This window comes from Bufo bufo, chromosome 1 (assembly GCF_905171765.1).
Source record: "Bufo bufo chromosome 1, aBufBuf1.1, whole genome shotgun sequence".
Lineage (NCBI taxonomy): Eukaryota > Metazoa > Chordata > Amphibia > Anura > Bufonidae > Bufo > Bufo bufo.
Window position 1 is genome coordinate 223,133,779 of NC_053389.1, and position 27,759 is coordinate 223,161,537.

At 42.2% G+C, this 27,759-nt stretch overlaps 1 protein-coding gene across 1 annotated transcript; it reads left to right on the top strand.

Annotated features, from left to right (window-relative positions):
* The first annotated feature begins 488 nt into the window (after positions 1-488).
* Positions 489-21,813, top strand: SSPN (sarcospan). Its single transcript, XM_040435607.1, has 3 exons — positions 489-875; positions 15,198-15,284; positions 21,150-21,813. The coding sequence occupies exons 1-3, from the start codon at positions 597-599 to the stop codon at positions 21,513-21,515; spliced, it is 732 nt and encodes a 243-aa protein (XP_040291541.1). The 5' UTR covers positions 489-596; the 3' UTR covers positions 21,516-21,813.
* The last annotated feature ends 5,946 nt before the right edge of the window (positions 21,814-27,759 follow it).

The window sequence follows — 27,759 nt, forward strand, 5'->3', positions numbered from 1 at the left end:
TGCAGCACGGCGAGCCACAAGCATCAGATCATCAGGTGTATTTAGTCATATCAGTGTTTGCTCATGGAGAGAAGCGCGTTTCACGCGAGCAGGATCCGCATCCACCTCCTGACGGTTCAGAGTCAGCCGTTAAGTCATTATTATGTGAGATTTGGGCTGCCGGGGCTGTCGCTCTCCTCTCTGCGTGATTGCAATTTGTGTGCACTGAGTACTTGACTGACCCCAAAAGCAAGAAAGAGCCTGGGGGTGCAGAGCTTCATGGGAATATTTCCTTGGGCCTACTAAAATATTTAAGCCCTGGCTGTCACGTAGATCAGGCCTGGCTGGTGTTCTGCTCAGTACAAAAATAAAAAAAATCCAATCCCCCTTCTTCTACCCAAGTCCTTGCCCTGTAGGTTGGCAGTCTGGGAACCCCTCAAAGCCCCCCTTTGACTGCGGCCTATAAGTGGCATTTGAAGGCTTTTGAGATTCTGTTCCAAATGCCTTCCATATTAGTACAACCCTGCTATTCCCAAATAGCAAGATCCCTGTCTACTGCACAGCTCGAGGCAGAGAGGAGCCACCCGGCTTGATCACGCAGGCAGCAGAACAGCAGCATGGGAGCGGACAAGAAGCACAAGCCGAGCCCTAGGGACCAGGATCAGGCAGCTAAGGGGACGTCGGAAGCGCAGCAGACCCCCAAGGAGAACAAGGCCGAAGCCAAAAAGAAGAAAACACTGGATGAATCGCAGACTTGCTGCGGCTGCCGCTTTCCGCTCCTGGTGGCCTTGCTCCAGCTGACCCTTGGTGTGTCTATCACAGTGGTGGCAATCATTATGGCTATAAACTGCTCCTCATTACTAGTCAGAGACACCCCACACTGGGCCGGGATCATTGTAAGCATTCGGACCAATGTGTGTTTTGGAGGGGAGGGTGGGGGGTTGTTGCTGCATGCAGTAACCCTTTGCATCCCATGCACAGCGTAGGCTTATTAGTGTGGTCTGTGAGTGAGGGGTTAACCAAGGGAAATGAACTCATGTCATGGCCAGAGTTCCCTCAAAAGATCCAGAAAGGAAATAGTTAATAGCATAGTCTATATACCTCATGCAAATTTAAGATTGTTTTGAGTCATCCTCTGCCAAAAAACTGGGTAAAACCCAAATAGCTGCCCTAGGGGTTCTCTCCCAGCTTTCTTAGAGCTCTTAAGACAAAATATATGGTGGACCTGGGAGAGGGGGGTGTTGGATATTTTGCCTTTCAGAACCAGGTGGCAAATACTGAAGAGTCGCCATATTGGTGGCCATCCAACTTTACCATGAATGGATTAAAATAAAAGGTCCCTGATCTTGAATGGGGTCTTCCAGTCTTATATTCAGGGATTGTAGAAAGGAAAGTTCTGCAACTTTCCCTTATATACTTTGGCAGAGATTTATCAAAACTGGTGTAATTGAAATCTGGCTTAGTTGCCCATAGCAACCAATCAGATTCCACCTTTCATTTTTCTAGGGCTCTTTTGGAAAATGAAAGGTGGAATCTTATTGGTTGCTATGGACAACTAAGGGTACTTTCACACTAGCTTTAATATTTTCCGGTATGGAGATCCGTCATAGGGTCTCAATACCGGAAAAAAACGATTCAGTTTTGTCCCCATTCATTGTTACGGGGGACAAAACATAACTGAATGGAATGGTCCAAAATGCATTCCGTTCCGTTCTCATACCGGAGAGAAAACCGCAGCATCCGTCATGACCCATAATGCAAGTCAATAGAAAACGTCCCCATTGACTTTCAGTGGAGTTCATGACGGATCCGTCTTGGCTACGTTAAAGATAATACAACCGGATCCGTTCACAATGGATGTAGATGGTTGTATTATCAGTAACGGAAGCGTTTTTGCTGAACCCTGCCGCATCCAGCAAAAACGCCAGTGTGAAAGTAGCCTAGCCAGTTTCATTAGCACCACTTTTAATAAATCTCCTCCCTTTGTGTTTCAATTCGTCCCTGTTCTTAGTATCTCTGCTTGCTGTCACTGAATGACATTCTAGTTTGCCTCCACAGACTGAAAATGTGTGCAGACCTAACAGGTCCCACAGCTGAGGGTTTGTGTGAGGGAGACGCTTCAGTAACACAAGTCCTGCCCTGGTTGTTACAGGGTATCAGTTGTCCAGGCTGTTCAGCTCACGGATGATTGTCTGGACTTGATACGATTGTAACAAACTGTGAGTGATGTTAGGTGGGACGGGGTTTTTTAGCCACTAGATGGAAAAAAGGTTGTTTTCATTTACTGCCAAGAAGCAGTGGTGTTGAAAATGGTGGGGAATTTCAACACAGAGTATATTAGAAAGTTGCAGGATTGTATCATACAGTGATTCCATTTTATTTATATAAAATCATAAAATTCCTTTAAATACCCATGTACCAAAAAAGAAGCATATAACAATTAACCCCTTCACTGACGTCATAGTAATAATGCAACTTTAACCTATTTGCAAATGCTATATTGTATGCTACATTCATGATCAATTCATTAGCATAAACACATTTGCAGCATTTAAGGGGTTATCCAGTACTAAAAAAGAGGCCCTGACCTGCCCATCCCAGGGTGGGGGTGATGCTTACCTGATCCCCACCGCTGGATCCGGTCTCTTGGGCTCCAGGACAGGCAGTTCTGCTCCCACATGCGTCGAGGACAACATCTGTTGACGGGGGAACAGGTGACCGCTGCAGCCAATCACAGGCCGCATCTATGACCTGCTCCCCCTGCGTCACATATGACGTCACGCAAGAGGAGAATGTCACTGTTGCTCCCACCACTGATTGGCTGTTCCCTGCAGCCTCCAGCGCCACCACTAGCACATTGACCAGAGGCGGAAGAACAGCTCCGTTCAAAGTGTAGTGGCCGTGTCTGGTTACTGCAGGTTCACATTCACTTCAAAGGGAGCCGAGCTGCAGTAACCCGGCATGGCCACTACACGTTGAATGGAGCTGTGCTTCCTGTTCCATTTAAAGTGCTTAGAGGCTCTAGGGGACAGCTGATTGGTGGTGTTGTGGGGTGTCAGGCCTATCAGATATTGATGACCTATCTTGAGAATAGGCCATCAACATCAGAAGCCTGGAAAACTCATTTAAAGGGAGTCTCTGCTTTTCATTATCATTTCAGTTGTAGATAAACATTTCTATGATGATAAGTTTAGCAGGTTACCGCCTGCTGTATTATTATTGAGTTCAATGTATGAACAGTCTGCAGTAGACGCCAGAGGATTTCATTTTGATCGGTCTAATCAGTGGATCGATACCGTTCATTGATCTCATAATCTCTTACATGATGATAATATTGTCCTATCAAGATAGGTAATTATGGGAAACAAAAAAATGTATAAATATATACAGTAGGCTAATTTCATAGAGACTCATCCTCCAATAATTAAATATACATCACATTTAACTTTATGGGCTTTGCCATCTTTTATTTTGTATCAAGACGTGAAATGCAGAGCAGGATTTGCCTGACCCCAATCACGACATCACTCGCCGAACTGAGCCCGTCTGCCTACAACTCTAAGACCAGCCACAGCTGTCCCACCAATTCAGCCACCAGGGCCTTCATTGTGACTGCCCATGCCCAACATATCCTTAGGACCTCATGCACTGCTGTGTGATATATGCGGTGGTACACCACTGAAAGTCAACCTACCTTTTTGACCACTATATAACACAAGCTTAACAATTGGGTGACCTGACAAATCATGGCACTGCTATGCTGGTTCAGAATCCTGCTGTCCCCTTCCCCCTCACATACACACGGCTGAGGATGCCAGCCCTACTGCATTCCTCAAGAGCCCGTGGTGCCCACCACACCTCTGCCACCTTCATAGCTACCTGGGACCAAGTTACCGTGGACCATCCGGGCCATTTAAAAAATACGGCTGTAGATCCTGTGATTTAGGTCTCATGCACACAACCGTTACGTTTTTTGCGGTCCACAAACTGCAGATCTGCAAAAAACAGAAGCCGCCCGTGTTGCCTTCCACACTTTGCGGAACGGAACGGGCACGGGCAATATAAATGCCTATTCTTGTCCGCAAAGCGCGGACAAGAATAGGACATGTTATATTTTTTTGCGGGGCCGCGGAACGGAGCCAATGATGCGGACAGCACACGGAGTGCTGTCCGCATCTTTTGCGGCCCCATTGAAGTGAATGGGTCCGCATCCGAGCCGCCAAACACAGTCGTGTGCATGAGGCCTTACTTGCATATTTACCTACATTGTAGTTGGTTAATTAGGGGCATGTAGTCTCCACCCCTCGGAAGGCCTACTTATGGCTATTGCCCACATAAGAATATGGTAGTATTTGCAGAGACTGTGTCTGAAAATTAGAGACAGTCCTTGCAAATTCAGGACTTGTTGGCACAACACACATAATACAACATATCATAAGGGTTGGGAAGGTGAGCATGTCTTCTTCATTATCTCTTCCAATGTATTGTAGGTTCTCCAGGTAGATCTGTCTAATCAGTGGATCGATACGACTCCTATCATATATAAATAAATATAAAATATATTAGGTATATACATGAGGTGATACATGTATAAATGTAAAATATAAAATATATTAGGTATGCGCATGAGGCATGGCCAGCGAAATGGACGGAAATATAACTTCCTTGGTTTTTTATATTTTTGGGAACATGTCGAAGGGATAAGGCCTCCTGCACATGACCATTTTTTTTCCCCGTTTACTGGCCGTTTTTTGTGCTCCGTATACGGAACCATTCATTTCAATGGTTCCGCAAAAAAAACGGAATGTACTCCATATGCATTCCGTTTCCGTATTTCCGTTTTTCCGTTCCATTTAAAGATAGAACATGTTCTATTATTGCCCGCTAATCATGTTCCGTGGCTCCATTCAAGTCACTGGGTCCGCAAAAAAACAGAACACATACGGAAATGCATCCGTATGTCTTCCATTTCCGTTCCGTTTTTTGCGGAACCATCTATTGAAAATGTTATGCCCAGCCCAATTTTATCTATGTAATTACTGTATACTGTATATGCCATACGGAAAAACGGAACAGAAACGGAAACAAAAAAAGGAACAACGAATCCGTGAAAAACGGACCGCAAAACACTGAAAAAGCCATACGGTCGTGTGCAGGAGGTCTAAAGCTTAGATTCCTGCTGGGTTATGTACTAAAAATAACCGGGGTAATATCACGCAGCTCAGGCTTCATATAAAGCCCCTCTCTGAGGTGACAGCTTGGAGTCTAATAAGCATATTAGGTAACTCTGGGCATCAAAGATCTAATGTTCAGGTTTTTGGGTCGCTTTCTGTAAAGAGCTTAGTGATGCAAGGAAATGATTATAACACTGGAGATTTGTGGTCTCATAAGAGGACTACTGGTGTGAAACCTCAAATTGTGGGGGTATTTAAAGTTAAACTCAGACTTTTATTAACACTGACTATATGAAAGAAAAATGTAAAGTCCAATATCTAAATAATATCTTCATTGCATTTTTCCCATTTTTTTCTTGGATACTAACAACAAGCTGCTGTTAATGGATCCATTATTCTTAGTAGATATCTATTTAGTCCTCTAAGTCCATAATAGTATCCTGATGTAAATACGTGTATTAGGTATTCATATGTCCGTCACACTTGGATGTCATTGTGTTCCCACTTTCTCCTACAGGGGTGAAAGGTATGATTTAGCAATACATGCCACTAGGAATTTGTAATCTAGAACAGGAGAGATTATTCATTGCAGATTCTAAGAGACTACCTTATATATCATTATAATGAGGGATCAGTCCCTTAAAGGGGTTTTCTGAGATTTTTATACTGATGACCTATCCTCCGGATAGGCCATCACTATCTAATCGGTGAGGGTCCAACACCTAGGACCCCATCAATCAGCTGTTTGAGAAGGCAGCCCCATGTCTGTGTGAGTGCCACGTCCTTCTCTCAGCTTTTCCTACGCCAAGTAACAACACGTTCATGTGTCACGTGGCCTAGGTGCAGCATTCAAGTGAATGAGGCTGAGTGCAATACTAAGCACAGCCACTATACAATGTCAGGCGCTGTGCTTGGTAAGCTGCAAGAGGCTGCAGCATTCACAGGAGCACTGCTGCCTTCTCAAAGCAGCTGATCGTCGGGGGTCCCTAGTGTCGGACCCCCTCCAATCAAATACTGATGACCTATCCTGAGGATAAATAACTCCAGCTACTAAGGGTGTTAGCCTGCTTGTTGATGGTTTCAAAAAACATCTGCACTGTACAGGGTTTACAAGGGGGACATTACTATGCACTTAAAATGCTAATTACAGACACATACATACAAGATCTGTCAACAGCAGCTTGCTGGCGATTTCTAGATGTCTAATTTTTTAGAGCCAATTTTACTCTTTGGTAGAACATTAACATTAGTGGTCACCGTAACCTAAAAGAGAGGTGTAATTCTGTACTGATAAGCAGGGATTTCATACACAAACTGGAAAATTTATGTGGGGGAGAGGACTTTCTGTCCATGGTAGAAAATAACACTGTTGATATCACCATGTTCAGTACCACACTCCAAAAATAATCCTTTAAAGAGGAATCCACTCAACAGTGACCATAAAAAATACACCAGAAGTTCCTAAACACCTTCGGCTTAATGGCATTTTGCTTAGAATGTGGGTTAGATCCATTGTTTTGAATATTTTTGACAGGAGTTCCCCTTTTAAAAAACTTTAAATCCAACTGCATTCAAAAGCCATAACACAAAAAATCCCCAGTAAATATAATCAGTGTTGTCTTCCATTACTCATCTTTATCTGCGAAACCTTAGTGACAACCAACATGGTGCCCATAACAGATTCCACAGTGTTTGTCACCCAGCTTTCCTAGTCTGCTTGTAAATAGAGCTATTTGGATAGTAGATACATATATGGAAATTGCTTAGAATGCAGTTCCCTAAATTATTGGGGGGGGGGGGGGGGGGGGGGCGGGGTATCAAACTGGTGTAAAGGAAAATTGGCTTGGTTGCCCATAGCAACCAATAAGATTCCACCAATCATTTTCCAAAGGAGTTCTGAAAAATGAAAGGTAGAATTTCATTGCTTGTTATGGGCAACTAAGCCAGTTTTCCTTTACACCGGTTCTGATAATTCTCACCCGGAGTGTGTGTAATTTTGCAACTAATTTTCTTATCTATGCATCTCCATGGCTGCAGACTACAAACATACCCTGTGTAGTCAGATGTTTCAGACATATTCCCTTCCATACGCTTAATTCAATGTATGTTAAGTATAAGTAGTGCATAATCAGACTACAAACACAATGCAACAGCACTCTGCGAGCACAAATAATCAAGTAAATACCATAGTTCCAAACTTACTATAGAAAATGTAAAATGCTAGTGCTACATTATAAATGTGAGATTCTTGGCAAATACATTTTGTACAAAATTATTTGTGCCTGTCTCTTTAGGACAGGAACCTACACTAAATGCTACCTCCTCTGGTGCCGTTCTGGCAGGTTCCACATGCATGCTGAGCCCACACTGTATTGTACCTCTTTTGGTGCCACAATGGCCTCCATTAAATTCAGGGAATGCAGGTTCCACATGCACCAGGAGAGGAAAAATACAGAGTGGGCTCAGCATGCATGTGGAACCTGCATTCTCTGTATTTAATGAAGGCCAGTATTGCACCAGCCGAGGTAGTATTTAGTTCCTGTCCTAAAGAGATCGCCTTGTCGTTGGTGGACAGGCACAAATGATTTTGTACAAAATGTATTTGCCAAGAATCTCACACTTATAACGTAGCACTAGTACATTTTCTACAGTGAGTATGACACTATTGTATTTACTTGAATATTTGTATTGTTTGTTTGTTTTTGCTTTTAGCCATGGTGACGTGCACCTGCGCACTGGGATATGCTGACTAACCCCCATTTTTTTCTTTGCAGTCTGCATTGAAGGTGTGGCAGACTCCACTGGTCGTGTCCTCATAACTAACCTGTCTGTCCCATAGGCTAATATTAATTAGTACACGTATAAAGCTGTAGCCTGCCCTCCCTGCATTTATTGGAGGCCATTTAGCACCAAAAGAGCTATAATACAGTATTGACTCAGTATGCATGTGGAACCTGCATTCCCTGAATTTAATGATGATCAGGCTACACAGGGTTTGTTTGTAGTCTGTAACCATGGAGACACATAGGTCTGCATAGGAGCTGTATACAGAAAACAGCAGGACATTTTTAATTAAGACCTTTTGCAAAATGTATTTTGAACTTTAGATTCATTGGAGTAGTAAAAGATTCAGTTGCAAAAGTATACACACCCTCTAAGTTTCCATTCTGCTCAGCAGATGTTACTCCAGATTATAAAATCAGATCACGAGCGCTGAGGTGACGCAGGGATATTTACCAGCCATAAGAATGTGTGATACTGATCTCCCGGCCATTATGTGTATGACTGGGAATAACTTTGCACATTTACCAACCACTCAGCCGCTGTGTACACCCCGCACATCGCTCTCCAGGGGGCATAAACCGCCCGCTTCTAGAATGTTTGTTTTTACAAGATGAATAGAGAATAATACTCTTCACACAGAATCTAGTGCGTGAGGTAGAACTTGTGACAACCCAGCACATGACAAGGATTTTAAATTTGCACGAAATTCTCCATGCTTTTATACTGGGCTGGAAAACATCATCGTACCTGTCACATGAGCTACACGGTCAATTCCTAGCAGCCACAACCATGTCGCCAAAAATACCCATCATCAATAGCCCACATTGGTAGGGTGCCCCAGGCATACTTCATGATTTAAAAGGCATCTCCATCTATGATATATTTCTGTGTAGCGTCCATATATAACTATGATACAGGCTGTATGTACCTTTTCTACGGCCTTGATTGTCAGCACCCTGATGCTTTACATTTAGACCTTCGCTAAACTGGTTGGGGCCTCCACTCCGACTAGGAGAGTGATCACTATGGGCTCTCATATCATTAGGCCTCATGCACACTGCCATAGCCGTTTTAGCGGTCTGCAAAACATGGATAACGGCGGCGTGTGTTCCGCGTTTTGCAGAACGGTACGTCCTGCTCTCTGTACAAACTACCTATTCTTGTCCGCAAAACGGACAATAATAAGATATGTTCTATTTTCTTGCAGGTCCACGGAACGGATGTGCGGAGGCGGACAGCACACGGTGTGCTGTCCACATCGTTTGTCGCCCCATTGAAATGAATGGGTCTGCATCCAATCTGCAAAAATGTGGATCGGATGCAGACCAAAACCACGTGTGGTCGTGTGCATGAGGCCTAATGGAAGCCTTGTTGGCTGGTATCTTTATAGGGGCACTGTGATTCTGAGGCACTATCATTTTCATAGGGGCACTTTTAAAGGGCATCGTAGCTTTCACTATTACTTTTTATGGAATTCTGTGACTGATGGTATGGTGGCACTTGGGCTGGCAGTGATGAGTTGGATGCTCATTTTATGGCACTTTTCCACGAGTACTGTGGTTACAATAGTATCACCTTGGATGTCATTGTGGGGGCACTGTGGTTGCTGCTCTCACAGGGCGCTTTAGCTGTCTTTATCATGAAGGAACTATGACAGGCATTTTATATGCACACTGTCATGTTTGTGGCTGTTGTTCTTAGGGGGGCACTATGATTATGGTAATACTAAACACATTCTTTGGCGTTGTTATGGGGGCCATATGGTAGTATAGCTGCTGTAATAAGAATAATATGGGGGACTGGGTCCCAGAATTTGAGGAAAGGGCTTCGGTGCACTACTGTTGCACCCCTTCACTGTAGCCATGTAATTCCACAAGCACATACCGGCTCCATACTTTACAGTGCCCTTTCCTGTGGGGTCCAGCCTACACCCGGCTGTTTTCTTAGTCACTGATTTTATTGAGTCTTCATGTCAACAAAATAATGAACAGAGAGAGGAACAGATTAGGTGCCGTGTGCATGTCACAAGATCCGAGAGAGACAGCACTGATGGGGGATAAATTTCTGGTGGGGAGAGGAGTGGCTCCTGCTGTTAAAATCTCTAATATCAGCATACTTATGGAAAGGGGGCCTACATTCGTGGGTTCCATTGATCCGTAGGAACAAGACCTTGAGTGATTTATGAAGCTATGAGTTTAAATTGTTATTATCCCTACTGCTATGTGTGTCAGTCTACAGTCGTGGCCAAAAGTTTTGAGAATGACAAAAATATTAGTTTTCACAAAGTTTGCTGCTAAACTGCTTTTAGATCTTTGTTTCAGTTGTTTCTGTGATGTAGTGAAATATAATTACACGCACTTCATACGTTTTAAAGGCTTTTATCGACAATTACATGACATTTATGCAAAGAGTCAGTATTTGCAGTGTTGGCCCTTCTTTTTCAGGACCTCTGCAATTCGACTGGGCATGCTCTCAATCAACTTCTGGGCCAATTCCTGACTGATAGCAACCCATTCTTTCATAATCACTTCTTGGAGTTTGTCAGAATTAGTGGGTTTTTGTTTGTCCACCCGCCTCTTGAGGATTGACCACAAGTTCTCAATGGGATTAAGATCTGGGGAGTTTCCAGGCCATGGACCCAAAATGTCAACGTTTTGGTCCCCGAGCCACTTAGTTATCACTTTTGCCTTATGGCACGGTGCTCCATTGTGCTAGAAAATGCATTGTTCTTCACCAAACTGTTGTTGGATTGTTGGAAGAAGTTGCTGTTGGAGGGTGTTTTGGTACCATTCTTTATTCATGGCTATGTTTTTGGGCAAAATTGTGAGTGAGCCCACTCCCTTGGATGAGAAGCAACCTCACACATGAATGGTCTCAGGATGCTTTACTGTTGGCATGACACAGGACTGATGGTAGCGCTCACCTTTTCTTCTCCGGACAAGCCTTTTTTCCAGATGCCCCAAACAACCGGAAAGAGGCTTCATCGGAGAATATGACTTTGCCCCAGTCCTCAGCAGTCCATTCACCATACTTTCTGCAGAAGATCAATCTGTCCCTGATGTTTTTTTTGGAGAGAAGTGGCTTCTTTGCTGCCCTTCTTGACACCAGGCCATCTTCTAAAAGTCTTCGCCTCACTGTGCGTGCAGATGCGCTCACACCTGCCTGCTGCCATTCCTGAGCAAGCTCTGCACTGGTGGCACTCCGATCCCGCAGCTGAATCCTCTTTAGGAGACGATCCTGGCACTTGCTGGACTTTCTTGGATGTCCTGAAGCCTTCTTAACAAGAATTGAACCTCTTTCCTTGAAGTTCTTGATGATCCTATAAATTGTTGATTGAGGTGCAATCTTAGTAGCCACAATATCCTTGCCTGTGAAGCCATTTTTATGCAACACAATGATGGCTGCACGCGTTTCTTTGCAGGTCACCATGGTTAACAATGGAAGAACAATGATTTCAAGCATCACCCTCCTTTTAACATGTCAAGTCTGCCATTTTAACCCAATCAGCCTGACATAATGATCTCCAGCCTTGTGCTCGTCAACATTCTCACCTGAGTTAACAAGACGATTACTGAAATGATCTCAGCAGGTCCTTTAATGACAGCAATGAAATGCAGTGGAAAGTTTTTTTGGGGATTAAGTTCATTTTCATGGCAAAGAAGGACTATGCAATTCATCTGATCACTCTTCATAACATTCTGGGGTATATGGAAATCGCTATTATAAAAACTTAAGCAGCAACTTTTCCAATTTCCAATATTTATGTAATTCTCAAAACTTTTGGCCACGACTGCACACTGCAAGCATTCTATTCTTGAACCAAGAGGTTCAATATGAATGCATTGTTTTCCAGAGCGTGTGCCGAACAGCATGTAACTGTGAACGGACAGAGAGAAAGTGGGGGACCAACTGGGACATCAGCTTTGGAAACCTTAGAATATGCAGGATGTACAGGCCCAACTGCAACATCTAAGAGCAAATGTGCTGCAGGACACCATACTGATGCCTCCATGTCCAACCATATCTCATCTTGTATCCAGGCTAGAGGCGGCCCAACAGGGTACTACAGCCTCCTTTCAATTGTATAGTTTTGCCCAATAAACGTATCCTTTCGCTCTAAAATTGTAATCACATGTATCATCATTACAGTCACACATAGAACATTTCATTCCATTACAACAACTCCTTCTGGGTGGGGGACGTTGATCAAGACTGGCATATTCCTACCCCAGTCTTGATCACCCTGCTCTGACGTGAGATGCGTCTAATTTATTAAGAGGCAAATGCGTACACCAGAAATTGAAGTCTAAAGCAGCTACAAGTTGGTGTAGACTTCAGCTGTAACTTCCGTCATTTTCTGGAAAAAGTTATAGTAAATCTGGGGGGAGGGCAGCGCAAAGCCTCATCCTCTTCTGCTAAGCCCCTTAAAATTCACAATTTATGGTGCACATATGCACCATATTTGTGCCACTATTGTGTTGTACAAAACATTCATAAATGTCCTCCAATAATGTTTTTTTTTTTTTGTGAATGTGTAGTTGGTGGCAGGTCTTTAATTGTTTGCTCATCGGCATAGTGCCATCGAAGTCATATGGTTATTCATATAAGTGTCACAGGAGTGTCAACTGATAGCACAGGAGTCGATGATACCAGTTCAAAAGGTCACATAGTTATATTTTTTTAACTTGTTGGATAAACTAGGAATTCAATGGGAAATTTTCAAGAGTGATAAGTTATATACAGATCATATGATTAACAATACTGCCTCTTATGCTAGAGAATATAGCTACTATAAATCTGCCCCCTAAGTACAAGAAAATAAGTATTATTAATTATAATACTGCCCCCTATTAACAAGAATATAACTACTATAATTCTGCCCCCTATTTAGAAGAATATGACTACTATAATACTGCCCCCTATGTAGAAGAAAATAACTACTATAATACTGCTCTCTATGTATAATAATATATCATCACTGTAATAATGCCTCCTCTGTACAAGAATATAACTGCTATAATACTGCCTCCTATGTACAAGAATATAACTACTATAATACTCCCTCATATGTATAAGAATATAACTACTATAATACTGCCTCCTATGTACAAGAATATAATTACTATAATACTCCCTCATATGTATAAGAATATAACTACAGTCGTGGCCAAAAGTTTTGAGAATGACAAAAATATTAGTTTTCACAAAGTTTGCTGCTAAACTGCTTTTAGATCTTTGTTTCAGTTGTTTCTGTGATGTAGTGAAATATAATTACACGCACTTCATACCTTTCAAAGGCTTTTATCGACAATTACATGACATTTATGCAGAGTCAGTATTTGCAGTATTGGCCCTTCTTTTTCAGGACCTCTGCAATTCGACTGGGCCTGCTCTCAATCAACTTCTGGGCCAATTCCTGACTGATAGCAACCCATTCTTTCATAATCATTTCTTGGAGTTTGTCAGAATTAGTGGGTGAATTAGTGAATTAGTGAATTAGTGAATTAGTTGTTTGTCCACCCGCCTCTTGAGGATTGACCACAAGTTCTCAATGGGATTAAGATCTGGGGAGTTTAAAGGCCATGGACCCAAAATGTCAACGTTTTGGTCCCCGAGCCACTTAGTTTTCACTTTTGCCTTATGGCACGGTGCTCCATCGTGCTGGAAAATGCATTGTTCTTCACCAAACTGTTGTTGGATTGTTGGAAGAAGTTGCTGTTGGAGGGTGTTTTGGTACCATTCTTTATTCATGGCTGTGTTTTTGGGCAAAATTGTGAGTGAGCCCACTCCCTTGGATGAGAAGCAACCCCACACATGAATGGTCTCAGGATGCTTTACTGTTGGCATGACACAGGACTGATGGTAGCGCTCACCTTTTCTTCTCCGGACAAGCCTTTTTCCAGATGCCCCAAACAATTGGAAAGAGGCTTCATCGGAGAATATGACTTTGCCCCAGTCCTCAGCAGTCCATTCACCATACTTTCTGGAGAAGATCAATCTGTCCCTGATGTTTTTTTTGGAGAGAAGTGGCATCTTTGCTGCCCTTCTTGACACCAGGCCATCTTTCAAAAGTCTTCGCCTCACTGTGCGTGCAAATGCACTCACACCTGCCTGCTGCCATTCCTGAGCAAGCTCTGCACTGGTGGCACTCCGATCCCGCAGCTGAATCCTCTTTAGGAGACGATCCTGGCACTTGCTGGACTTTCTTGGACGCCCTGAAGCCTTCTTAACAAGAATTGAACCTCTTTCCTTGAAGTTCTTGATGATCCTATAAATTGTTGATTGAGGTGCAATCTTAGTAGCCACAATATCCTTACCTGTGAAGCCATTTTTATGCAACACAATAATGGCTGCACACGTTTCTTTGCAGGTCACCATGGTTAACAATGGAAGAACAATGATTTCAATCATCACCCTCCTTTTAACATGTCAATAACATGTCAATGCTCGTCAACATTCTCACCTGAGTTAACAAGACGATTACTGAAATGATCTCAGCAGGTCCTTTAATGACAGCAATGAAATGCAGTGGAAAGGTTTTTTTGGGATTAAGTTAATTTTCATGGCAAAGAAGGACTATGCAATTCATCTGATCACTCTTCATAACATTCTGGAGTATATGCAAATTGCTATTATAAAAACTTAAGCAGCAACTTTTCCAATTTCCAATATTTATGTAATTCTCAAAACTTTTGGCCACGACTGTACTATAATACTGCCTCCTATGTACAAGAATATAATTACTATAATACTCCCTCATATGTACAAGAATATAACTACTATAATACTGCCTCCTATGTACAAGAATATAACTCCTATAATGCTGCCCCCTATGTACAAGAATATAACTACTATAATACTCCCTCATATGTACAAGAATATAACTACTATAATACTGCCTCCTATGTACAAGAATATAATTACTATAATGCTGCCCCCTATGTGCAAGAATATAATTACTATAATACTCCCTCATATGTACAAGAATATAACTACTATAATACTGACTCCTATGTACAAGAATATAACTCCTATAATGCTGCCCCCTATGTACAAGAATATAACTACTATAATACTCCCTCATATGTATAAGAATATAACTACTATAATAAGAATATACCGTAACTACTATATTACTGAACCCTATGTACAAGAATAGAACTAATATATTACTGTGCTATATGTGAGCAAGAATAAAACTACTATAAAATTGCTCTCTATATATGACTAAGGTGACTCTTATGTTGTGTGTATTTCCAGGTCAGTGTTGTGGCCATCTTGGGTTTGATCTTGCTCTGTCTCCCCTATCATCCTGATGAGAAGACGTCTGGACAATTTGCCTTGAAGGTGAGTTCAGCTTCTGTTTTTATGCTCATTGTATAGTGGTGCAAGTGGTTAGCATGCTCTGCTTTATAAGAGTGTCTATGTAAACAGAGTGGATCTGGGTCTCATGTCTGGTGACTTCTCCCCTCTCCTGTCCTCACTTGCCCTGTTTATTGATCAGTCATAAGATCTAAAGCTGACAAGGAATTTGCTCCATTGTGTGATAGGCGCTGCACTCCGAGGGTGTTTTCTCGCCCCTGGGTCAGTCATGTGAGTTTACATTTGTTCAGATTTTGTGCACTGCTGAGAAATAACAAGAATTTCAGTTACACCTGTGGCAGATATTGCCTTTTACGATTATTTTTCCTCCAATTAATAAAAAAAAATATCCTTGAAATTAGAGGTCACAAGGATTGATAATGGGGATTTTTGGGAAAATTATCTGGGAAGGTTTTTTTTTAATGTTTGCAACCATTGTCCTTTATAGCTTTAACTCATCTAAAATAAAATATGAAGCAACTTTACAAATATTTGAATAATTTTTTATTTATTTAAGTAGCACCTACGCAGACCTAAGTGTGACTCTAAGACAGAGAAGGCAAGAAGGGGGAGGGGTGGCCCTGTATGTGAAAGATAGCATAAAATCGAATTTGATACAAGTTAGCGAGAACAATTTAGAGTCAGTTTGGGTTACCTTGCAGCTTGATAATCATAAGGTAACTCGTGTAGGTGTTATATATAGACCACCTACCCAAGTCAAAGAATTAGATGATCTACTAGTTGAGGAAATAGCTAAAATGACATTGAAGGTGGAAGTTATCATTATGGGAGACTTCAATCTTCCAGATGTAAACTGGAAAACCAAAATAGCTAGTTCTGCCAAGAGTACAGATATTCTAAATTCCCTACTGGGATTATCTCTACAGCAAGTAGTGGAGGAGCCAACCCGGAAGGAGGCCATTTTAGATTTAGTATTCACAAATGGGAATTTGGTATCTGATATTACTGTAGGGGAAAGTTTGGGATATAGTGATCACCAGTCAGTGTGGTTTACTATAAGTACAGTGACTGAGTCACACCACACAAAAACAAAAGTTTTAGATTTTAGAAAAACTGACTTTTCTAAAATTAGATTAGTAGTATACGAGTCCCTATCAGACTGGAACAGTTTAATTGGAGTCCAGGAGAAATGGGACTACTTAAAAGTGGCACTATTGAAGGCAACAGAAGATTGCATTAGGCTTGTCAGTAAAAGCAAAAAAAAAGGAAGAGACCACTGTGGTACTCAGCAGAAGTGGCCAAAATCATTAAAAACAAAAAGATAGCATTTAGGAATTATAAAAAAAAACAAAACGAGGATGACAGACAAATTTATAAGATTAGGCAGAGAGAGGCCAAACAAGTTATAAGAGCTTCTAAAGCACAGGCAGAAGAGAAATTAGCTCAGTCAGGGAAAAAAGGCGATAAGGCATTCTTCAGATACATAAATGAAAAAAGGAAACTAAAACAAGGAATTACCAAATTAAAAACTAAAGAAGGAAGGTATATGGAAGAAGATAAAGAACTAGCTGACTGCCTAAATGAATACTTCTGTTCAGTTTTTACAAAGGAAAATGAAGGAGAAGGACCTCAGTTGGGAAAGAAGACTAATGAATCTTTTGACGCATGTGTCTTTACAGAGGAAGAGGTTCTAAGTCAACTGTCTAAAATTAATACAAATAAGTCACAGGGGCCTGATGGGATACACCCAAAGCTATTAAAAGAGCTCAGCGGTGAACTAGCAAAACCATTAACAGATTTATTTAACCAATCACTGGCAACAGGAGTCGTCCCAGAAGATTGGAAATTAGCAAATGTTGTGCCCATTCACAAGAAAGGTAGTAGGGAGGAATCGGGCAACTATAGGCCAGTAAGCCTGACATCAATAGTGGGGAAATTAATGGAAACCATACTTAAGGAGAGGATTGTGGAACATCTAAAATCCCATGGATTGAAAGATAAAAAACAGCATGGGTTTACTTCAGGGAGATCATGTCAAACTAATCTTATTGATTTTTTTGATTGGTTGACTAAAATAATAGATGGAGGAGGTGCAGTAGACATCGCTTATCTAGACTTTAGTAAGGCTTTTGATACTGTCCCACATAGAAGGCTTATCAATAAAGTGCAGTCATTGGGCTTCGACTCCCATATTGTTGAAGTCAATGGAGTATAGTGGGTTGAAGTCAATGGAGTATAATGGGTTGTAGTCAATGGAGTATATTCAGACAAAGGTCTTGTTACCAGTGGGGTACCTCAGGGATCTGTTCTGGGACCCATATTGTTTAATATCTTTATCAGCGAAATTGCAGAAGGCCTCAATGGTAAGGTGTGTCTTTTTGCTGATGACACAAAGATTTGTAACAGGGTTGACGTTCCTGGAGGAATACACCAAATGGAAAAGGACTTAGGAAAACTAGAGGAATGGTCAAAAATCTGGCAACTAAAATTTAATGTTGATAAGTGCAAGATAATGCACCTGGGACGTAAAAACCCAAGAGCAGAATATAAAATCAGTGATACAGTCCTAACCTCAGTATCTGAGGAAAGGGATTTAGGGATCATTATTTCAGAAGACTTAAAGGTAGGCAGACAATGTCACAGAGCAGCAGGAAATGCTAGCAGAATGCTTGGGTGTATAGCAAGAGGAATTACCAGTAGAAAGAGGGAGGTGCTCATGCCGCTCTACAGAGCACTAGTGAGACCTCATTTGGAGTATTGTGCTCAGTACTAGAGACCATATCTCCAGAAGGATATTGATACTTTGGAGAGAGTTCAGAGAAGAGCTACTAAGCTGGTACATGGATTGCAGGATAAAACTTACCAGGAAAGATTAAAGGACCTTAACATGTATAGCTTGGAAGAAAGACGAGACAGAGGGGATATGATAGAAACTTTTAAATACATAAAGGGAATCAACAAGGTAAAAGAGGAAAGAATATTTAAAAGAAGAAAAACTGCTACAAGAGGACATAGTTTTAAATTAGAGGGGCAAAGGTTTAAAAGTAATATCAGGAAGTATTACTTTACTGAGAGAGTAGTGGATGCATGGAATAGCCTTCCTGCAGAAGTGGCAGCTGCAAATACAGTGGAGGAGTTTAAGCATGCATGGGATAGGCATAAGGCCATCCTTCATATAAGATAGGGCCAGGGGCTATCCATAGTATTTAGTATATTGGGCAGACTAGATGGGCCAAATGGTTCTTATCTGCCGACACATTCTATGTTTCTATGTTTCTATGTTTCGTTGCAGACAACAAACCCTTTGTAGTCTCATTTTGCAGTAATATTCATTAAAGGTGTTTTAGATACAGTGCTGCCCATAATTATTCATACCCCTGGCAAATTTTGACTTAAAGTTACTTTTATTCAACCAGCAAGTAATTTTTTGATGGGAAATGACATAGGTGTCTCCCAAAAGATAATAAGACGATGTACAAGAGGCATTATTGTGGAAAAAAAAACATTTCTCAGCTTTTATTTACATTTGAGCAAAAAGCACTGTGGAAAATCTCAGAGGACGTGGTCGGAAGCCAAAAGTGACACCTGTGCTGGCCAGGAGGATAGTTAGAGAGGTGAAAAAGAACCCAAGGATCACCACCAAGGCCATACTGGTGAATCTGGGCTCTGCTGGTGGCAATGTCTCAAGGCAGACAATCCAACGGACACTGCACACTGCTGGGTTTAACGGATGCAGACCAAGGAGGACACCACTTCTCCAGATAAGGCACAAAAAAGCTCGCTTGGCCTTTGCAAAAGCTCATCTGGACAAAGAAGACGACTTATGGTCTCCTGTGTTATGGTCAGATGAAACAAAAATTGAATTGTTTGGTCACAATGATGTTTCCTTCATTTGGCGTAAAAAAGGAGAAGCCTTCAACCCAAAGAACACCATCCCCACTGTCAAACATGGTGGTGGGAACCTAATGCTTTGGGGGTGTTTTTCAGCCAATGGACCAGGGAATCAAATCACAGTAAACGGCACCATCAAAAAAGAGCAATACATGAGGATTCTCAACGACAACATCAGGCAGTCTGCAGAGAAACTTGGCCTTGGGCACCAGTGAACATTTCAGCATGACAATGACCCAAAACACACAGCAAAAGTGGTGAAGAAATGGTTAGCAGACAACAACATTAACGCTTTGGAGTGGCCCATCCAGAGTCCAGACTTGAATCAAATTGAGAATCTGTGGAGGGAGCTTAAGATCAGGGTGATGGCAAGAAGACCTTCCAACCTGAAAGATTTGGAGCTCATTGCTAATGATGAATGGGCAAAAATACCTGGGGAGACATGCAAAAAGCTGGTCTGCAATTATAGGAAGCGTTTGATTGCTGTAATAGCCAATAAAGGCTTTTCTATTGATTATTGAGAAGGGTATGAATAATTTTGGACTGGACACTTTTTGCTCAAATGTAAATAAAAGCTGAGAAATATTTTTTTTTCCACAATAATGACTCTTGTACATCATCTTATTATCTTTTGGGAGACACCTATGTCATTTCCCGTCAAAAAATTACTTGCTGGTTGAATAAAAGTAACTTTAAGTCAAAATTTGCCAGGGGTATGAATAATTATGGGCAGTGTCTCGTCACACAGGAAATGGCTGGTCAGCCAATTGAAGGGTGAGGCGGGTCTCCACTGTGGCCACTGATTGGCTGAGAGGGCATTTCCTGTTTGTTGAGACAAAAGCAGGAAGTAAAGAGCAGTAGGAACCCATGCAGCACTGGACTGCCAGCAATAGGGAATCAGTGAAGTATATTTTTTTCCATTCTCAGAAACCCATTTTGGATGTCTTTTTACCAATGTAAGTGAACAAGAAGTTGGAATAATTAATAGTATATTTGAAGGATCAGACTACAAGGGGTTTGTTTGCAGTCTGTTACCATGGAGACACAGGTCTGTGTAGGTGCTGTCAACACAACATAGTGGGAGATTTGCAACATTTCGTCCATTTTAAAGGGACTGTCTGGCCTTGGAGCTGACAATCCCTTTAGTCTGTACCTATGTCTCTGAACCCCTGAACATAGAAAAAAGGTAGGCCTAGGCCCAGAGAGAAAGTGTTCTGAGAGCCTTCCTTGGGGAGAGTCCCATTGGATTGGTCCTGTTTTTCCTTCACTTTGTTCTGACTGCACACACGGGCAGCGGTTTCACCGCAGAGCCTTTCAGAGGACCGAGGCTGCCACCCATTAACACCACTTGCTGTGCGGTATAGAAAATACAGGCTGCCCAGCCATCTGTTGTGCTTAACACAACAGCAAAAGGTAGGCACAATATCGGCTTTTTTTCTCATCATAAAAATAATTGGTTCTGTACATGAGGCACTGCCTCTGCCATACTTTTTGTTTTTCAGTAACTGAACATAGAAAAAGGAAGACTCATCTCTCCACTGTCCCACCACTACACCATTTCCGGCTGCTTCTGGACCCATAGTACTAAGAAGAGACTGGATTCTGTGACAGCTGCAGCCAATCACAGGCCTCAGTGGTGACAGCAGTTTGAACGCCACGTCACAGCAGGGATTACTGTTCAAGCCTCTATGACCACTGAGGCCAGTGATTCGCTGCAGTGGTCACAGGCCCCAGCCGCTTCCTGGTCCTGCTCCAAGGCAAGACAATCCCTTTAATTTTTCAAGCACAGGAGCCATAGAATATAAACTCATTTAAGATGTAGGTTCAGTATAAAGTCCAGTGTCCACTACAGGGGTGGATGTCACATTTGGCAGGTCCTCTTGTCCTGCGATGAAGGTTTGGTGACACAGGACAGAAACCCTATTTTTATTTACGCTTTTCTCTGTATGACTCTATGTCACTTTTTATTTTTCATGCCTTGTCTTGCATCTCTTTCAGCTGCTGTATTTCCTGCTCAGCGCACTCAGCTTGATTATTTGTGTCCTGGTCGTGGCCTTCGCTGCTCACCATTACAATCAGATAACCAAATATACTTGCAAGATGGCAGTTGACTTATGTCAGTGCACCCTGGACCCGTCAGACCCGCTGAGCCGCACCTTCGTCTACCAGAATGTGGCCGACTGCGACACCGTCACCACCACCCTCAAGATCTTTGTGCTTCTGCAAATGACTCTGAACCTGCTGCTTGCTCTGGTCTGCTTGGCGGCCTGCTTCATCATGTGGAAGCACCGCTATCAGGTCTTCTATGCGGGCATGTGGCTTCAAGGTTCATCAGCACCTGAGACTCCCCAACAGAAAGTATAGAGGGGAGAACCCATCTGATGTCAGCTGGCAAAGTGAAACTTACTACAGCACTGACCGGATCCCAATACACCTGGGGTCACAATAATATTCAAATATTCAGCTTTTCTGGACCCTTTGTCTTCAGGGATCTCACTTTCCTCTAACATCTACTAAAATCCAAATGTACCCCACTTTCTAACAGAACTGACAGCTTTCCTGCCAACATTTTCAGCCCCTGGATTTGTACTGGGACCCCTAAATGCCTTACTCCACAATAGTGGTCTGTCCAGCATACCGATTCTATGAATGTAACCAACCCAAAAATATTTTTGGGATTTTATTCCTGAAATTATAAAAAAAAAAAACTTGACATGTTGTCAGAAATGTAGCCATTCTTGAGCCAATTTCTTCAGTATATTTAACTACTGTTAATCACTTCAGGAGTGGAGGGAGTAGGTTTGATATAGAAATTATTTGGGGGATTCAGTCAGCACAACCCTGTATGCAGGTGCACATCGCTATGGCGAACTACATATACAAAGAAAAGAACACAAATGCAATAGCACTCTGCAACCAGCACTCCGCCGTGCCTCCATGCTGGATGTTGAATGAGGCATTGGTGTACATTTTGGCCAAAGCGTAATAAGCCAAACACCACGTCAAGGTCGCCTCTATGAGTGGTCCCTAACACTAGTTCCTACCTGTTTATGGGCCATGACAGCCCCACAAAGTCCAGGGAGCGCAGGTACAGCATGAACGCCAGGCACACTCTGCTTTTAACCCCGTCCGGTGCCGTTACAGCTTTCATCGGATCCAGGGATGCAAGTACCAACATGCATGCTGAGCCCACTATATACTTCTCCTGGAGCCAAATGTCTACTGGTAGGCCCTGTACCTGCGCTCCCTAGACTTTGTGTGGCTGTCATGGCCCATAAACAGGTAGGAACTAGTGTTAGGGACCACTCATAGAGGCGACCTTGACGTGGTGAGTGGCTTATTACGCTTTGGCCAAAATGTACACCAATGCCTCATTCAACATCCAGCATGGAGGCAGGGCGGAGTGCTGGTTGCAGAGTGCTATTGCATTTGTGTTCTTTTCCTTGATATAGAAATTGTTAAATGCCCACATGACTTTCTGAGTTCTTAGAGGGTGGGGATCCCTCATGACGAACCCCCATCTATTAGCCTAGAGTAGATAGGCAGCTACAAACAGCGCTTCTATTACTGGAGGACCTGACATGTACTGTACATACTATACAATACATAAGCAGAGCATTCATTTCAGTGGCCACCCTGTAATACTTAATTTCCCCTGCGGGTGCGCTGCAGGGAAATTGATTGCTTGCTTCCAAGTTCACCAACAAATTACAACTAATTGCTAGGGATCCCATTAGTGTCACACCCTGTGATCAGATTATTTTTGAGAAACCTTCTAAATAAACAGATTGTAATGTTGTACAACCCCTTTAGGGAAATATTCTATATCATGTAAAGCCATATTTAGAGGGAATGCTCTGGTACCAAAGCTGTGCAGAGGGTTAATTATCAGTATCGGAATGGTACAGGCCACTTCTGCTTTTGTTATCCTATTGTGATCTTGGTATATAGCATGTCTTATACTCTAAACACAACCAAAGCATCATCTATATTTTTTATTTTTTATTTGGGCTCACATCTCTCTGTTACTTCTTGCTGGTCCAAGTGCTTGTACAGAGCATGCTTTGCATTGGCAAATTTTTGGAGATTCAGTGCTTCCACCATGCAATCTACAGTAGACTGATGTAACTATACAACTTCTCTCATAATGCAATACATTGTAGACGTACTAGAAGTGTGCCCACAGAGTTCGGACCCTTCCTGAAGCAATTAGTGAAGTGGCTGAAATAGAGATCCTGAAAGCTCACAGCAGCACAGAGCAATTGTGTAAGATTGGTACCAGTTTAGGAAGACTGGTTTGTTACTGTAAAGTCTATCAAACTCTGCAGGCAGCCATATTATATGTACACATACTGAAGGTGTCATAGTCAATGCAGCCTGGTGCGTGGACTTTAGGTATAAGCTTTATAAAAATGTACAAATAAATATGTATCTAACAGAACAAAAGGATGAGATGTCTGGAAGAAACTTTTATTCTAATACAATTCATATCCGGGGAAAAACTAATTACATAGAGTACAGTAACTGCAACATCAACATCAGTTGCTGACCTCCAGCCCCTCCTCGCTAATACATCGCAGGCCACGCTGTGCAGCATAGCAGCCAGCGATGTATCAGTGTTCGCACACCATTCGCTTTATAAGACGCACTGCCATTTCCCCCCACTTTTGGGGGGAAAAAGTGTGTCTTATAAAGCAAAAAATACGGTACATAGGGGCAGTGTTATAGTAGTTTAGTAGTTATATTTATGTACAGAGAGGACCATGGTATAGTAGTTATAATCTTGTACATAGGGGCAGTATCATAGTAATTATATTCTTGTACATAGGGGCAGTATTATAGTATTGCACATAGAGGCAAAACTATAATAGTTATATTCATGTACATAAGAGGCTGTATTATAGTAGTTATATTCTTGTACATAGGAGGCAGTATTATAGTAGTTATATTCTTGTACATAGGAGGCAGTATTATAGTAGTTACATTCTTTTACATAGGATGCAGTATTATATTTGTTATATTCTTGTACATAGGGGACATTATTATAGTAGATATATTCTTGTACGTGGGAGGTAGTATTATAGTAGTTAAAGTAGCTCAGTCACCCAGATCAACCCTACCCTACCAGGTGTATAGCCTGGTAGGGTTGATGACGCTGATTAAAAGAATACATGTCTTACATCTGTTGATGGTATCGTTGCAGAGAAAAAGGAATTTTTCATATTATGCAAATGAACTATTCAAGCACCAGGAGGTGGGCTTATGCGGTTGGGGCACCTCTCTCTAGTGACACCACTGGTGCTCCATAATGATGCCCCTCTGCTTTTCATCACGCCCCTCTGCCTTTAGATTGACAGCGCTAGACCGCACTAGTGTCCAGAACGGCAAGTGCGCACAACATCTTTGCTCGTTGGGATGAAGCCAAAGATGTGTGCATGCGCCGTTCTGGACACAAGTGCGGTCTGGCACATCATTAGGAGCAGTGCCAACCTCCTGGTGCTGGAATAGTTCATTTGCATAATTTTTAAAGTTCATTTTTCTCTACAACGATACCACCGACAGACATAAGGTATTGTTTTAATCAGCGTCATCAACCCTACCAGGCTATATGCCTGGTACGGTAGGGTTGATCCAGGTGACAGAGCTGCTTTAAATTCTTGTACATAGGAAACAGTATTATAGTAGTTATATTCATGTACTGTATATAGGAGGCAGTATTATAGTAGTTACATTCTTGTACACAGAGTACAGTATACTGTCCTTATATTCTTGTACACAGGTGGCAGTATTATGGTAGTTATATTCTTGGACATAAGGGAAAGTATTATAGCAGTCATTTTAGGGTAAATAGTTTGTTGTATTATAGCAGTTACAGTAGTGTACATAGGGAGCAGTACTAGGCTGATGTCCCACATAGGTTTTTGTTATGCTATTTTTGTGACTTTTAAGGCAAAAAATGCCAGTATGACAAATAGTTTATGCATAACATTCAGGCCATTTTGTATTGGTGTTTATTCACCATTGTGTTTTTTGGGGTCTTTGGCATATTTATTTATTTTTCAAATTGGAGCATACACTAGGTATGCTGTTTTTCCTCTTATTGGCTGGTATTTTCCTCCCATAGACTGCCATAGATTTTTTTCTTTTTGTAGGATCAAAAATACATGTGTAATGTGTGTTGGAATTTTTTTTAACAATGCTTTTTTTTCTCATACAGCTCTGCAGAGAAAGTGACATCACATTCTTCACTTAAAAAAAGTACCAAACATGTAAAAAAGCCACTAAGAAACACCTGGTGCTAAAACACACTACATAGATGAAAAAAAACAACTAAAAAAATGCTACATGAAACACTGATCAAATTGGACTTTTCTTTTAGGGTTTTTTGCTCCAAAATGGCATTTAAGAAAACTGTATGTGAAGGGACCCTTTTAATAATTATATTCTTGTACAGGGGGCACTATGAAAGCAGTTTTTTTACATAGAAGGCAACATTACAGTAGTTATGATGGTCTTCTACATACAAGACGGTGTTATACACAATTGAGTCACACTATTATGACCACCAGCCAGTGGCGTCTCTAGCTTTCAAATTTTGGGGGTGCCCACTGGGGGCCAGGACAAAAGTAGGGAGGGCAGCTATGACAACAATACATTTACACAAGTATGCTTAGAAATCCTGAGATACTTTACCCAATAACTAAAACCGCAACAGGGAAGAAAAGTCCTGCTGTCTGTGGTTTAAAAAAAATTAATAAAAATCACTCAGATTTCAACATGTCCTAGTTGCCTGTGGATTACACTTTTATAGGGAGGGGGATCTGTGGATGACACTGCTATGGGGGGGGGGGATCTGTAGATGACACATACCATAAATAGCATCTTATGCTATATGTGTCATCCACAGATCCACCCCATGACAGTGTCATCCCCATTTCCCCCTCCATAACAGTGTCATCCACAGATCCCCCTCCCTATAACAGGGTCATCCACAGATCCCCTCCCTAAAAAAGTATCATCCACAGATCCACCTCCCTAAAACAGTGTCATCCACAGATCCACCTCCCTATAACAGTGTCATCCACAGATCCCCCTCCCTATAACAGTGTCATCCACAGATCTCCCTCCCCGCCTCTCACAGGAGTGTACATTTGACATTTGTAAACTGTAATCCATATCCTGCAGTAACTTTAACTTTAAATCAGGATTAAGCGGCCGCTTATCTCTACTAGTACCTTAACCTTACACCACTCAGCTAGCTTCGGTAACAGGGCCAGGCTACAGCCTACAGGCACTGCCTGTTAGTTGTTACCGAGCAAGTGTTGATTTCTGCAGGTCAGAGGAACCGGATTACAGTTTAGAAGAAAAGTACACTCCTGTGAGCGGTCCAGTGGCGGATCCAGAGCCTGGTCTCGGGAGGGGCACTTCCAGATTATTTTCTGTCCACCGCCACAGAACAATGGTGCTTATAGAACAGACTACACAGTGTAGAGGTATGCTGTATATTGTGTGGCACAGTGTAGAGGTATACTGTATATTGTGTGGCACAGTGTAGCGGTATACTGTATATTGTGTGGCACAGTGTATGCTATATGTGTATAACATAAACATATTCCACATGAAAACTTACAATTACTTGGCTTGACCCTTGGGGATCTCGGATACCACTTCAACACTTGGCTGGGGGCTCGGCGGAGCTGATGTTGTGTTTTATCCTAATGAGAAAGATTTCATAATAAGGATTTGGAGAAGGGGCAGAGGGATAGCAGAGCAGGGAGAGGATGGTGTTGCTACTAGGGGGTCATACCATGGGGGAGTAATAAAGCCCACCATAATGCCCCCCCAGTAGAAATAATTCTCCTTATAATGTGACAATGCAAAAAATACCCCCTTGTAATGCCTCCAGTTGAGCTAATGTCCCCATAATGTGCCAGTATAAAATACCCCTATATAGTGCCCCCAGTAAATTCCCCCATAGTGCTCCTCTCCCCCCTTCCTCCTAGTGCCCCCCATAATGTACCAGTATAAAATGCCCCAGTAGATGCCCTCAGTGTCCCCCATAATTTGCAAGTATAAAATACCCCTTCCTAGTGCCCCCCGTAGATTCCATAGTACTCCTCTCCCCCCTTCCCCATAGTACCCACCATAATGGGTCCCAGTATAAAATGCTACTGTACAGAGCCCCCCATATAAAATACCCCTTCTTTTTGACCTCAGTAGATGCCCCTATAGTGTCCACCAATAACGTGCCAGTAATAAGTGCCCCCAATAATGTGCCAGTAATAAGTGCCCCCAATAACATGCCAGTAACAAGTTCCCCAAATAACGTGCCAGTAATAAGTGCCCCAATAACGTGCCAGTAACAAGAGCCCCCCAATGTGCCAGTAATAAGAGCCCAGCCCCCATCACGTGCCAGTAATAAGAGCCCCCCCAATGTTCCAGTAACAAGAGTCCCGCATCATGTGCCAGTAATAAGCCCCCCCATCATGTGCCAGTAATAAGCCCCCCATCATGTGCCAATAATAAGCCCCCCCATCATGTGCCAGTAATAAGCCCCCCCATCATGTGCCAGTAATAAGCCCCCTCATCATGTGCCAGTAATAAGCCC